The sequence below is a fragment of the Charadrius vociferus genome, unplaced genomic scaffold (genome assembly GCF_000708025.1).
Source record: "Charadrius vociferus isolate BGI_N301 unplaced genomic scaffold, ASM70802v2 scaffold2161, whole genome shotgun sequence".
Classification (NCBI taxonomy): domain Eukaryota; kingdom Metazoa; phylum Chordata; class Aves; order Charadriiformes; family Charadriidae; genus Charadrius; species Charadrius vociferus.
In genome coordinates, this window is record NW_009646883.1 from 19,516 (window position 1) to 33,074 (window position 13,559).

The window sequence follows — 13,559 nt, forward strand, 5'->3', positions numbered from 1 at the left end:
ATGACTGATCAATAATACACGGGTCCCTCAAGCGTGAAGCTTTTACCTTTTCTCTTCTTTTAGTGCAGAAAAGAGCGGCTCTGCATCATTTGAGGCCAGGAAATGAACTATTCGATATCCAATAGAAACAAGAGCATGCTTACACAAACTGAGATTGCTGCAGGAAGCAGCGATAAATCTTTCTTTCCTGCTTGTCTGAAATCTGAAAAAGCAATTTTGATTGTTTCTATTTTGGTGTTATACATTTTCTAAAGATTTCATAGCACTTGATAAATGGTCTGGGTCCCATGGCTAAATACACTTAGCTGGGGACCAGGGGTCCAAATGCAGTTATGTCTCCTGGATCAGCATTATACTTAGCTTGGAACAAGGAAATAAAAGTTTTGAAGTGATGGGGAGAAGGGGAAAGAGCAATGTATTAATGTAATTAGAAGGCAGTGCTGTATCTGTTGTTCTTGTTTCTTAAAGCCAAAACCCTGCCAGTACTGCAACATTATAGCAGCTTTTATTGGAAACAAGTGCCAGCGTTGCACAAACTCTGAAAAGAAGTATGGACCTCCGCACTCCTGTGAGCAGTGCAAGCAGCAGTGTGCGTTTGACCGGAAGGATGACAGAAAGAAGGTCAGTATCTCTGTAAAAGGAGGCCAAAAAGGTAAACGGGCTGATGACAGTGTTTGTCTGTCCATCTCCTTCGTGTATTCTCTAGCATTTCAAAAGGGGGTGTGTCTTGGTTGTAAAGTGTTTTTCTGGAGTTGAGCTTTTGCTGTGGGAGCTGTGTTTTGGAGCTGTTTAGTCTTTGAGCCCCTTTACTCCTTTGCCAGATCTGCAAAAGAAAGATCTGCAAGAGAAAGATCTTTTGAATTTGGCCTAAGGGTAAGTGGGCTGGCAAAGGAGAAGGGCCCTCTGAGTGAAATGTGAAGTGCCCGCTCAGGGAGGCAGATGGAGAACGGTACTTGTGCCGCCGTAGCCTGAGGAGCTGGAAGTGTCATACCTCCACCAGGAAACCAATTCCATGGCACTGCACCCTTTGCTTATTCAACATAAGTGCTTCTTAGGAGGTGTGTATTTCTAAGGCCTGCTTCCTGCAGGCTATAAACATCTATTGTTCGTTTGGGATGCTGTACTGATAATCCCTGTCCTCCTGCTGATCCTCCTCAATCAGAGACCCGCTCTGTTTTGGTCTCCAGTGACTACCTTGTCACGTACCTTTCCTTGGTGTTGCTTTGACAGAAATCCCACTAGAGCTAGCCTGTCCTGGTGAATGGGTGCTATAAGATGGTCTGTAAGCAAAGCTTGGCAGAGACTGTAGTTCCGATAGATAAGCTGCTATTAATGAGTACTGTCTGCGCTGCATCAGCCATGTCACGTGCACTTCTTACCCTTTCCAGGCGCTTGAGAGGTCCTTTTGAGTCGCTGCTTGTTCGTATGTGATCTTAAGCCTGAAGGTGCTTCTTGTCTTCTCTGTGTTTGGTTTATGGGCGAGAAGCAAGACCAAAACTTCTCCCCCTCTCTTTTTCTCCCACCTTCCAGGTGGATGGAAAGCTGCTGTGCTGGTTATGCACGCTATCCTATAAACGGGTCCTGCAGAAGACCAAAGAGCAGTGCAAACACCTGAGCAGCTCTTCCCGGGCGAGCCTGCAAGAGAAGGAACAGTACAGTAGGCTCAGCAGTGGCAGCCACTATAACAGGTAACCTCTACGAGCTTTTCCGTTGCGCAGGGTGAGCTTGCCTCTGGGGTTAGCAGACAGGGCTGCTCCACGCTCCTTAGGGTGTGCTTCCTAAAGTAACTGGGAGAAGTGCCTGGGGGCTCGGTACCTTGGTGATAGGTTTTGGCAGTTGTCTGTTGTTCAGGAGAAGCTGGTTAAGTCAGGCTTTGCTCGTTTGCAAACCCCACTGTGCTGGAGTAGACTTGTAGTCCGACAGTGCTTCTTAGTGATTCAACTTACTGAACCTGTACACAATTAAAGCTAAATTGCATTTGTAAAATTTAATGATCGAAATGTAGATTTTAAGCGTGAGTTGTTCACCTGCCTGCTGATCTGACTGACACGTTGTTTTCTGTTTATTTTTAGTCTCCAACTACTCTTCAAGGAATTAATTTTTTATCATTCTTTCTTGCGCTAGGAAATCTTGTTTTAATAGGTTCAAAGTGTGTGGGAATATTTATCTGCTTCTCTGTCTTAGACTGCAAGTCATTCAGGTTCTGACATATGATTTCCTCATTTTTCTAGCCAGAAAACCTTATCCACCTCTTCTATTCAGAACGAAATCCCAAAGAAGAAAGCCAAGTTTGATGCCATATCTGCCAATGGTGACAGGTGAGCCTCTTAAATGGGGAAATTGTGGGTGGGCGGTCTTGTTTGCTAAGTTTAAATAAGACGGAGTTCTGTGCAAATAGGAGGAAGCTCTTGTGCTAGAGCAGGGATCTCAGGCTTTGGGACCTCGAGGGGCTGCACTAGCAGCTTTCTAGAACATGGCAGGCGTTACTTGACATTTAGACATAGATTTGAAGAGCAAAAGAATACCTAGCGCCTGTACCTGCTAGAATGGAAGCCGCTTGTTGGCCAAGCTCCCCAACAGTTAGAAAAACTACAGCCAGATTGGCTTTATCCTCTCTCTGCTGTTACAGGGAGAGGGGGGCTGCTGGCTGTGCGCTGTAGAGTTGAGTCCTGCAGGTTTTGTGCTTTTGGGGCTGTCAGGCTGATCTGCAGGGAGGCGGCCTCAGAGGAGAGGATTGAGACCCACCTCCCATTTCCCCTCCTGCCTTTTGGGAGAGGGACAAACAATCAAACAGCTTTGCTCAAAAGCATCCAATCCCATTCTGCTGTCACAATTTGTGCTGGATTATGTTGACGCCAGCTGCATGTGCAGCAGAATGGGAGTCACTAGCAGAAACAGGAAATTGAGATGGATTTTTATTTTTTTTTACGGTCTTGTACATGCATATTTTCATTCCTGCCTTTCCTCTCTGATTCTCAGCGTTCCTTCCTCTCCCGAGATGCTTTGTCCCCCTACCCAGAGTGCCCCGTCCACGTTGGCGCAGTGGGTTGCTTCCCAACAGAGTCTCGGTGCCCACCATTGTCCTGTTTCTCAAGGCACTGACATCCTGAAGTGAGATCACCTGTTGTTTTCTCCCCTGTTGCCCTCCCTACCTGGGAACTGTACATGGAAACTGTCCCTCTCGATGGATCTCTTTCCAAACAGCAGTGAATTGGGAGCCGGGACCAGAGCATAGGCTTGTTAGTGCCAAAGGGTCTGTTAAAGCCACTGGTAACTAATTAACCACTATCTGCCTTGAATGTCTTTTCTTCGAGATCACAGATCGCGTCTCTCCTATAGATGCTATTGACACCTTGTCAGTGTTTGTTAATACGTGAAATGCTATCATGGGAAATAGAACTTAAATAATTTTGTAAGGCAGTGATTCCTACAGAGCGATCTAAAAGACCATTTATCATCTGAATGGTGTTTTCAGTTAAAAGCTGGAAAAACTTAAGGATGAACTGTGGCTTGGGAGCCATAAGCTGAGCACGAAGCGGTCAGAGAATTTGTCTGACTGCCTTCAGTGCTGGTGGAGCCAGAGGAGAGACTGGAGACAGATCCCTGGTAGAACTGGTGCAGCCCATCAGTGTGGGTACAGCTTTCCCTCTAGAGAGGGTCCTGCTCACCTGCTGAGGCTGCTCTCCAGGCTATAGGACAGCACCAGGTATTTTTATCTGCTCATTGAAGCGTGGGCTGAGACCTTACAACTCATTGTAATACCCCTGCTGGCTTGAAAATATCCAGGAAGCAAAAGGTCCCATGCTCTGACATCGATTGCTCAGCCATTCATTTGCAAAACAGGAGCATGTATTGGGAGAATCAAATGCCTTCATTTTGCTCTTGTGTCAGATGTTGTCAGTCTGGCTCCTGCCAAGGCGGTGGTCCTTGCCACAGACTTTTTTTGATGAATCCCAGTAACAAACTGCATGTAATTTTAGCAACTACTGAAGAGCTCCAGCAATGTACTGTAGAAAAGGCAAGCTGCAGCTGCCTTAAATAGACACGTGGATGCGTTTCTTGAGCGGAATAATAATGGTGGTTCATTAAGTGTGTTTTTGGAGTTGGGGGAGGGGGGATGTTTGTGAGGATGAAGCCCCCAAAATCCTCCCCTCTTGCACCATTTTCTATAAGACTGTTCCCTGCCCCGGCATCAGCCTGGAGTCTGGGTTGCAGTCTGAGTGTGGAGTTAGGGTCTGCTGCAGCGCAAGGATGTCTTCATCAGCAGCGTAGTCTGGAATGAGGTGACCATTCAACCAGCACCTCTTTGCTGCCGAGAGCAGTCACAGCTTTCTGTACAGTGCGTCTTGGCCATGCGCTCCAGCCACACTTCTGATGCAGCCTTTAGTTGGATGAAATTCGGGCACACTTGATCTCAGTTGACTTTGGCAACATCTCCAACAGGGTCCAGTTTATCTGAAGTTTTTGCTCCTTTGCAGATACAATAGGATTTCCTTTACTGTGTCTTACTGAATTCCCTCTGTATGTTTGGTTTTGGGTTTTCTTTACATATTTTGGAGTGGATGTTGCTCCCAGTGGGTGTGATACAGGGACTGAGAGACTTCCAGGCTCGTTTAATGGGTGGCATTGAATGGTTCGTTCTGGGTGAGCTCTGTGAGGAGCTAAGAGCACTGGCCCTGCTGCACACGGAGTAGCTTTCCCTGGCAGTTAACTCTCAGCACACCTTGCAGCAGACCTTGCCCTTCTAATCCCGCTGTCCTGGGCTGCCCCTGTGCCTCTGAGCACCCTGGCTTCGCCCCCAGCCGCTGGTGCTGTGCTGGTGCTGACTTGGGCAGTCCTTGGTGTACTCATCCTATTGTGCAAACGCTCCCAAGAAGTGTTTTTACGTTACAGACTCTGCAGATCAGCACGCTGCAGTCCCTTCTCCTGTGACTAAAGGTGCTAAATTGTGCTTTTAACACCAGGCAATGATGAGTGCTGCTGGCTGGGGGAGGGCAGTGATGCCGGAGGATGCTGAGCAGCAAAGTTCATTTAGTAAAAAGATTCTCGTTTGCGTACAAAAGTCCTGGCTTATGCTTAAAGCACTGGGACTTGGACTGAAGTGCCCCTGCTCTTGGTGGTGTTAGAGGAAGTGTAAGTTCAGGTGCTGGTTCCTGCTGTCCTGGACGGATTTTTGCGCATGGGGAATGTTTTTGGCTAAGGTGAAACTTGGAGGCTGGTTCGGTCAGCCTGGTCTGTGCCTCTTTATGCTAGCCTGACTGAAACAGCAGTATCTTTAAGTTTGGCATTTGTTTTGTCTAATTTCATCCATTTAACAGGTATGGAGTTTAAGGCAGTCATTTTGATTTCTTTTCCAGTCAATAGAGAGACGCAGGTGTCTTTGGAAGAGCTCCATTTTTTCCTTTGTCTCCACTGAAAGCAACAGGAGCTCATCAATTCACTTTAATTAGAGGCAGGCAGTTTAGAATGTTCGAACACGGAGAGCACATATCCCCCTGACCTATCCCAAGGGGCTGGGATCCTGGGTATGGAGTTTATTTGTAGAAGGGAAAATGGCTTTTTTTGTTTGGTTGGTTGTTTTAATTCTTAATCTGTTTGTTAAAGGAATGGAGCGACTTGTATTTGGCAGTATTCCTTCTAATTTTGGAGTCTCAGGCTGCTTCTTGAACGTGGGGTTTAAGACAGAGAAACCTTTCATTACTAACTTGTCAGTCTTTAAAAAAAAAAAAGGGGGGAGGGGGAAGCTGCTTTTTAATTAGCACCTTGACATATTTGAGGGTGCATTTGGCAGCAGATGGGCAGGAAAATAAAAAAATACCTGCCTGTGCTCCCTTACTTGTCAGGAGGAGATGCCTGGGCACTCTGAGCCCACCGTTACCCACTTGTGGGTGCAGACCCCAGGGCAGGAGGAGCCCCTTGAAGCCCTGAGGGTCAGCTACTGGGTCTGCTGAGTTTGAGAGTGGCTCTGTGGAAGGCTGGTGGCCCGCCTGTCCCTTCTCCCCGCTGGGTGGCAGGGCCGGATCTCACCTCCCCGCCTCCACGCTGTGCTCTGCAACAGGAGCTGCCAAGCAAGGAATTTTTCCTGCCAGAGCTGCTTAGGGAAATGTGAGCATCTCCCAGCACTCTTCATCACCCCAGGATATAGCAGGAGGGAAGCTTGCCTGGGCAAAGGAATGCTGTAAGCAAGAGTTTCTTTTTAGCCAGAGGGAATCAGCGAGGAAGCCTTTTTTTCCTCTGTGGAGGCAGCTTTTTTTTTTTTTCTTTCTTTCTTTCTCTCTCTCCTCCCCAGCATATTTGCACTGAGTGGGAAATTAAAGCTACTGTTGGTAACATGCTTGCACACAGAAAGGTGCTGGAGCACCCACCATCATCTTGCACAGCCTCCACTTGGGGGAAACTGTACTCGGGAACAGTTTTAAAATGGAGGTAATTCGCTGCCGATGTGTGTGTATGAACCTCTTCTGCAACTCGAGAGCTGCCCAGCATGACAAGCACGGTGCTAGATCTGGTGCGCCCAGAGAACTGCCGCATCTTGCGGTGTGGGCTCTGCTGTCGGCGCGCTTGAACCGTGCACGACTCTTCCACGGCGGGCTGTCTCCTACAGACCCTCAGTTCTGAGTTTTCCTTTGCCAAGCTTGCTTTCCCGGTGCCGCAGGGCTATCCTGTGACTTTCAGATCTGTGAAGCCGCTCCTGCTTAGATCCCCCAGCACAGTGGTGGAAAGAAGCCTTTGCTTCTGCCACATCCTTGCTAACCGGTCCAATTGATGCAGACTGTGCTTTTAATTAGAAAGTGGATTATTTCCAGGCACAAGAAGAGACCCCTGGGCGAGGTGAGCAGCCGGTACTCTCTGCCTCGGTGTACAGGCGGGGGACTGGAAGCACGGAGGTGGCAGTGGACTTGAGAGAGGCAGGGGGTTCGGGTTCGACCCAGGCTTCCGGGTTCAGACCATGCCTGCCCCAGTCCACTGCAACTCCCAGCTTTGAAGCCGAATGCAGGTTTTAGGAGGTGCGTTGACCTATGCTGGAGGCTTTAAAAAAAATGTCGGGCTTCAGGTAACCCTGGCTATTTATCTTTATAGCAGCAGTGCTGTCTGATAACGGCCAGACTTGAAGTAATCTTCTAGGTGAAGCTTTGTTGTCTTATTACTGTTAAATTTTTATACAGTGATTTCAGGTGTGTATGGCTGGGAGTGTGTTGCCCTTTTACCAAGAGATAAAAATCAGGCTTACCATGACAGCAGTAAGGAACAGAAGGCAGGCAGAAGATCAGGTGAGGTCCCTGGGCCTGTGGCTGCAGCTTATCATATCTTATGAACTGAAATATTCCTGTAGTGCAAGACTGTGTGTGGCTGCCCACTTCACTGGGTGTCTTGTAGGGAGATTTGTGAATCACCAGTGCAGGAGAGTGACTCATGTCCAGCTAAGTTTTCAACTGGTTGCTTAGGTTTACCTTTTTTTACCTGGTGGTGTACAAGTGGTGTGCTCGGCTATTTCTCTGTCTTCCTGGAGAGTCTTTCCTGCTCTGAAGTGGTAATGAAGCTTCTTCCTAAATTACTATATCATGGTGGAATCAAAATTAAAAAATTCCAGCATGTCTTTTTACCCCTTTTCCCTGCTGAGGACAGTGCTGACTTTAATCTAGGTGTCTCCCATTGCTTTGTTTGTTTAACTTGAGGTTATTTGTTTCTCTTTCATGTTCCTTCCTTGCCAGAATGTCTGTTTACATTTAGTGAAAAGTTTTGCTGTACATCCAAGGACTGCCTGTGAGCTAAGAGGGTTCCTAAGTGGTTGCATAAAGTTCCATTAGCTCTCTGATGGCTGTCCTCAACTCTTTGGTTGGAAAAGGGATCCTTACTGTTTGAATGGTTGCTGCAGACAGTAGCTGACGGTCACCCGTAGCAGTCCCATGTCCCTGCTGATCATGCGATAAAACAACTCGATATATCACGCGTAATCCCTGTTGCCCGTCATACCATGTGTTTCCCAAATTCCATGTGGCATCCAGAGCAGGGATACGGGTAACACCTCCATTCAAAGAGTGTTTGGAGGACACAGTGTGTGCCATGAAATGATTCCCGTTCTCCTTCGAGTGCCGTCTGTGGGAGTTTCCCTGCCTCAGTGGAGAGAAGGGATCATGATGAGAGTCCTTCCCTCTTCTTTGTTGCAGTTTTTCTCCGGACCTCGCCTTGGACTCTCCTGGCACTGACCACTTTGTTATCATTGCCCAGCTGAAGGAGGAAGTGGCTACTTTAAAAAAGATGCTGCACCAGAAAGATCAGATGATTTTGGAGAAGGAGAAGAAGGTACAGCCCTTGGCTTGCTTCCCCCCGCAGCATGCTGACATATTCACGCAGATCACACTCCAGCAGAGTCTGGCTTTTTATCTTGGAGTGAGCAAGAGAGTTTCTGGCTGTTTCCAGGCTGCCTCCTTTCCAAAGTTAAAGAGGCTTTCTGGACCCACCCAGGAGATCTCATTTCATAAAGGGTCATTTTCTGACCACTGGCTCAGAGCCCTCCATGTGGGGGCAAGACTGAGAAAAAAACATGCCGCTCTGTGCAGGAAGAGAGCTCTGGCTGCTCCCGCTTCTCTGGGCTGCTCAGTGGTACGGGTCTGGTCTCATTGCGCTCCTGCTGCCCACCCCAGCACGTTTCCAACTCATCCAGTCTCATGCAATTTCTGCAAAGGCGTTTTCTGTGGCGAGGTGCGTCTGGGGTTAAGGCATTCATTTCTTCTTCCAGCTCACTTGCTCCTTACTGGTTTATCTGCAGATCACAGAGCTGAAAGCTGACCTGCAGTACCAGGAGTCGCAGATGAGGGCAAAGATGAACCAAATGGAGAAGACACACAAGGAGGTCATGGAGCAGTTACAGGTGACAGCATTTTTGTTTTAATTTGCTGAGCTGTGCTGTACACGGGAGTGACAGAGGACACTCCTGATCACAACGCCCCGTGAGCTTCTGCACACACAGCTCTGCTAACGTTTCTTGGCCCTGTCCTACAGCCTCTGCTCTGCCAGGCCTGCCCCTCCCCAGCTCTGTACCTGGCTGCAGTGCATCGTAACCCCTATTTATACCCTCCCTGCTGCTCTCCACTCGGGCGCAGACCTAGTGTATCGTAAAGCGCTGTGTTGTGTCCCCTATGGACTACACGGGAACCATCAAACTCATTTTACCTCTTGCCAAAATCAGGTTTGAACCTGTTTCTCCAGACTGCAGAACCTTTGTCAGCTCCCTTGCACCATGTAGCTCTTAATGTGATTTATGTGACCTGTAACCGGAGAGAACAAAGCTGCAGAAACAATTGGCAGTTCCTTTAGCGCTGTATCTCTGTAGTCCAAATAAAGAAGTCCCTGAACTCGCGGGAACAGGGAGAGCAGGATTCTTGTCATGGCCATGGAAACACTAGGCAGGCTATCAGCATGAATACACTCTGAGCCAGCGAAGGGATCGGGTCAAAGGGGAGCTGGTTGCAGGGAAGAAATCAGACGCAGAAATGAACTTTGCGCCCTTTAATTACTCTGGGGTTTATAATGGTCTAAAGCCCTAGCGATGAGAAATGGGAGGGGATAAGACAAAAGGCTTATATTTCCCCTGAGAAAACAGCCCCTCCTCCATCAGCACACACCCAAGTTAATTATCAGAGTGGAAGACAGGTTTTGGAGACTGCAGCTGCTGTCGGAAAGCTAGCGCCTGTGAAATCCCCTTCACAATGCACATTCTTAAGCGCTGTAAGCCCGTCTGAAGGTTGGAATAGCCGTGTGCGGTGTGCCGAGGGCTGGACGCACGTCCCGCTCCTCGTGAGCTGGGAGGCACTGGTGGTTTTGTATCTGAGGGACTGATGACAGCCAGAGCCTTCTGTCTCTGTTCCGCTTTATTGATCCTGCACCGCCTGGGTCAGCCCAGAGCTGTTTCGATCTCGTAGCTTTGGGTGGCCTGCGAAGAATGAGTTGGTGTTTACTCCAGTTCTGAATAGACAATTTTCCATTAGCGCAAACCACCGCTTTTTGGTTGCCTCGACAGCCTTGGCTGCGGGGTCAAGGGCTAAGTGGGAGATGACGCCCCCTCCTTGCAGTGGTTTCCCAAGGCAGGGCACGCTGGTCGCAGGGCGTGCGTGGGAGCAGTAGACCCTGCTGCTGCCTTTGCTGTAGCTCAAGGAGGACATCTGCCTTGAAAGCTGTCGGACACCTTCCAACAGCCTTAAACTCGCTCAATTCTGAAAAGAAAGAGGAAGCATCAGATCCACGAGCGGGTTTGCCTGCAGCTACCTGCCTCTCCCGAGCGGAGAGGGGTTTGCGTGTCTGTGCCGTTCTGTACTTAGCTCGGACTGGGACTGCCCTGAACTCCTTCTCTCTGGAGTCCGAATGTTTTACTTCAGCTGGTATTGACTGAGGCTCTGGAAACTTTCATCACTGATTCCAAAATAAAAGTTCAAATCCTCTCGGTGTACTGTAGGTGCCTTGAAGTGTTCATATGATTCGCTTTTTGAATGTGCTCTTGGTTTTTATTATTTTGGGTTGTCTTTTCATGGGGGGAAGCAGGGGTGTCTGTATTCTTCCAGTCTGCAGGAGGTAAAAGAAGTTGCTTTACTACGTGCAGCACTGGAGCAGAGGGTTTAATTCTTCTAGTAACCCTTTGCATAGTCATTCGTTCAGTGGAAGTGAATGCAGAAGACCTGTATCTGGCTTCACACGGGTTCTACCCCTTATCCTATGGCTATAACATAATTTATTTCATAGGTTAGAAGAGAGGGAGCTCAGAACTTTGGTAAAAGGGGATAGAGAGCCTTGTTTGTAAGTTGCCGTGATTTTTAATTCAGTGTAAATGAGAGAGACTGTAAGTTGTTACGTGTTGGTGCTCTGGTGGGTTCAGAAGGCTTCTGGTAGGGATGCAGGGTCGGTCCAGCGATGAATCCTGATAAAATGTTGGTGGCATGTGAAGAAACCAAGGGTGAAGCAAAGCTGGAGAACAGTGCGCTGCTCCACCCTGCTTTTTTTGGTAGAAGGGAGAGTGTGGGGTGGGGGAAGTTGGCCCTCAGCTCACCAAAACGAGAGTCGGGATGGGGGCTTCACTCGCCAGACTTTTACTCCATCGCTCCTCACGCTGTCAGAGCGCGGTGGCTGGTGAAAGGGGAAGGAAGGAAAGGCAGTCCCGCTGACCTTGGTGCGTGTCCTTGGCTGGTTTAATGCGAGTTGCGCATTTGTCGCCTTTCGCCGTGGAAGCTGTTAACTTTCAGCCCGCTTCTCGGTTACAGCGGGGGGCCGCGAGGGGGAAGGGACGGGAAGAGCCCTTCCTGGGTGCTTAGGGATGAGATGGTGGACTTGAGCTCGTGCTGTGGTGCCGCGCAGAAACGTCTACCTCCTTTTTTTGTCCTCTGCGCGCAGGATGCCAGCAGCTTCTGTCCAGGCAATTCTAGGATCCCTAGAACTAGTGATGATCTGTGCCATTAAATACCCATTTTCGCTGTGTTTCCAGGCCAAGAACAGAGAACTCCTGAAGCAAGCAGCTGCCCTGTCGAAGGGCAAAAAGCCTGAGAAGTCGGGAGCAATAACCTCCCCTTAAAACCAAACCCCCAGTTGTGGGAGCTTTCCCCAGCATTAGCCAAGGAGTCTAGGAGGCCTGCCTGATCGCTGGAAGCCAAAACCTCAGTGTTGTCGCTATCCCACTGCCGCGGACTCGATGGAAACGCCTGGTGTGTGTTGCCTTTCGACAGCATGCTGGAGCGTGTCTGGTTTCGATCTCTTGTTGAATACCGGTCTGTATCACGGTGATCCACAGGGAGAGGTCCCAGCCATCCGAAATCCCCCTCCCCTCCCCGAAGTACTGCTTTCTGGAAGAAGGTGGTTTGTTTTTTTTCTTAACCAGTTACTACCACTGCCAACCCTTTCCATTAGCAAACAGGAACCCGCTGCATTAGAGACTTGGTGCTGGTTCCCCACCTGCTGCTGGGAGGCAATAGCCATGACCGGTTCTTACGCAGATAAGACGGGAGCTGCCTGTGGTGGGAGCTGGATTTTTCTTGAACTGTTCCCTCTTCAAAAGGAGACCGATAAATCACCAACCCACCAGATGTTACTGGAAGGTTGTGCCACTGCTGAGAACGGTTGATCCAGCTCTTTGAAGATGCTTCCAAAATGGGGGCTCTGTATTTATCTTGGAAGGTTTTTTTGGTTGGGTTTGTTTTTTTTTTCCTTTGGAGATTTTTTTTTTTTCATTCCTTTCTATGTCAACTTGGCAAACCGAACTGCCTGGGTTTGTGTTTTCTTGTTTTGTTATGATAGCTTTTGGGTTGGGAGCCAGAGTGTAACGATACAGACCCAAACCCCACCCCGTATCCCCCGTCCCCGTGCCCTGGTTACTTGGTGACCTTTGGGGCTTTGAGGACTTCTGCAGCTTGGTGTGATCAAGCGTCTCTTACTCCCTTTCTTTACCCGAGGAGAGTTCAAGGCTTGGATGTTCCCTCTGCTCCCCTCGCTCCCTGGATCGAGCTCGCCCCCTTCTCCCCCTTTCCCTGCCCCATAGCTCCCTTCCAGATGCAGAAGCAGGGGCCGGCTTGGCTCCAGGAGGCAGCGACCCAAGCTGGGGAGTGGGTTTTTTTGGGGGGGCTCTCCGGGGACGTTTCTCCCTGCTGATTAAAAACCAGCAGAATAAAAGGGCTACGAAAGTTCCCTGTAACAGGGATGTGCTTCTCGCGACCAGCACGGAGACCACCGCCCCTTCCAACGAGGCCAGCCGGGGTGGGCGCTCCCCCGGCTCCGTCATTTGGGGCAGCGGAGAGGTGGGGGACGCACACACAGGGCGGATAAAAAAAGCACTTGGCCACTGCGGAGGGGAAAGCCACGCGTGGCTCTGGTTGGCAGGAGCGCTTCCTCCTCGCCGGCCCGGCACCGAGCGCCCTTCAGGCTGGGGAAAAAAAAACATCTCAGGGTTCGCAGCCTCTCGGGGCGCAGGAGTAGGAGGTGAAACCTTCGGAGCGGCGCTGAAGGTTGGTAGGGAAGAGGAGAAATCCTCCTTTTTGATGCAGGGCAGGCTGCTCTGGCAGGGGTTTTATTAAGCTTTTAACTAGGGGTTGTGATTTATTTTTTTTATCCTTTTTTTTTTATTTTATTTTATTTTTTTTCCTTTTTTTTTTTTGTTACTAAAGACGACTTTACTCAAAGGCACTTTTTTTGATGATGTTGGCTTCCGGTGTGGAAGGAGCACAGCGCAGCATCAGACACTCTGCCATGTGGGTTTTTGGGTTTTTTTTTGGATGTTTGGTTTTGTTTTTTTTTTTAAGAGACTTCTGATGTGATAAAAAAGAAAAAAAAAAAAAAAAAGCTGTTACACTTTGCCAGAGTGTGACAGCAGGAAAATACTCACCTAATTTTATACTTCACACGTTTTTAGAAAATGAGGCGCGTTGACGGGATTTTTTTTAAACGGGGGCTTTGCTTTTTCGCTTCCCTCGAGATACAGAAATAAAGAGAGGGAGAAAGGCCCTGTGTATACTATTATGGGTTGGGGTTGTTTGGTTGGGGTTTTTTTGGGTTTTTTTTTGTTTTTTTTAATTGTGATAAAT

General features: G+C 48.8%; 1 protein-coding gene across 1 annotated transcript in view; it reads left to right on the forward strand.

Moving 5' to 3' along the window:
• Positions 1-11,965, forward strand: part of FAM76A (family with sequence similarity 76, member A) — an 18,245-nt gene extending 6,280 nt beyond the window's left edge. Inside the window, exons 5-10 of the mRNA XM_009894441.1 lie at positions 469-621; positions 1,531-1,688; positions 2,232-2,318; positions 8,169-8,304; positions 8,771-8,872; positions 11,474-11,965. Coding sequence (XP_009892743.1) covers positions 469-621; positions 1,531-1,688; positions 2,232-2,318; positions 8,169-8,304; positions 8,771-8,872; positions 11,474-11,560 — 723 coding nt within the window. The 3' untranslated portion in view covers positions 11,561-11,965. The remainder of the gene's footprint in view (positions 1-468; positions 622-1,530; positions 1,689-2,231; positions 2,319-8,168; positions 8,305-8,770; positions 8,873-11,473) is intronic.
• The last annotated feature ends 1,594 nt before the right edge of the window (positions 11,966-13,559 follow it).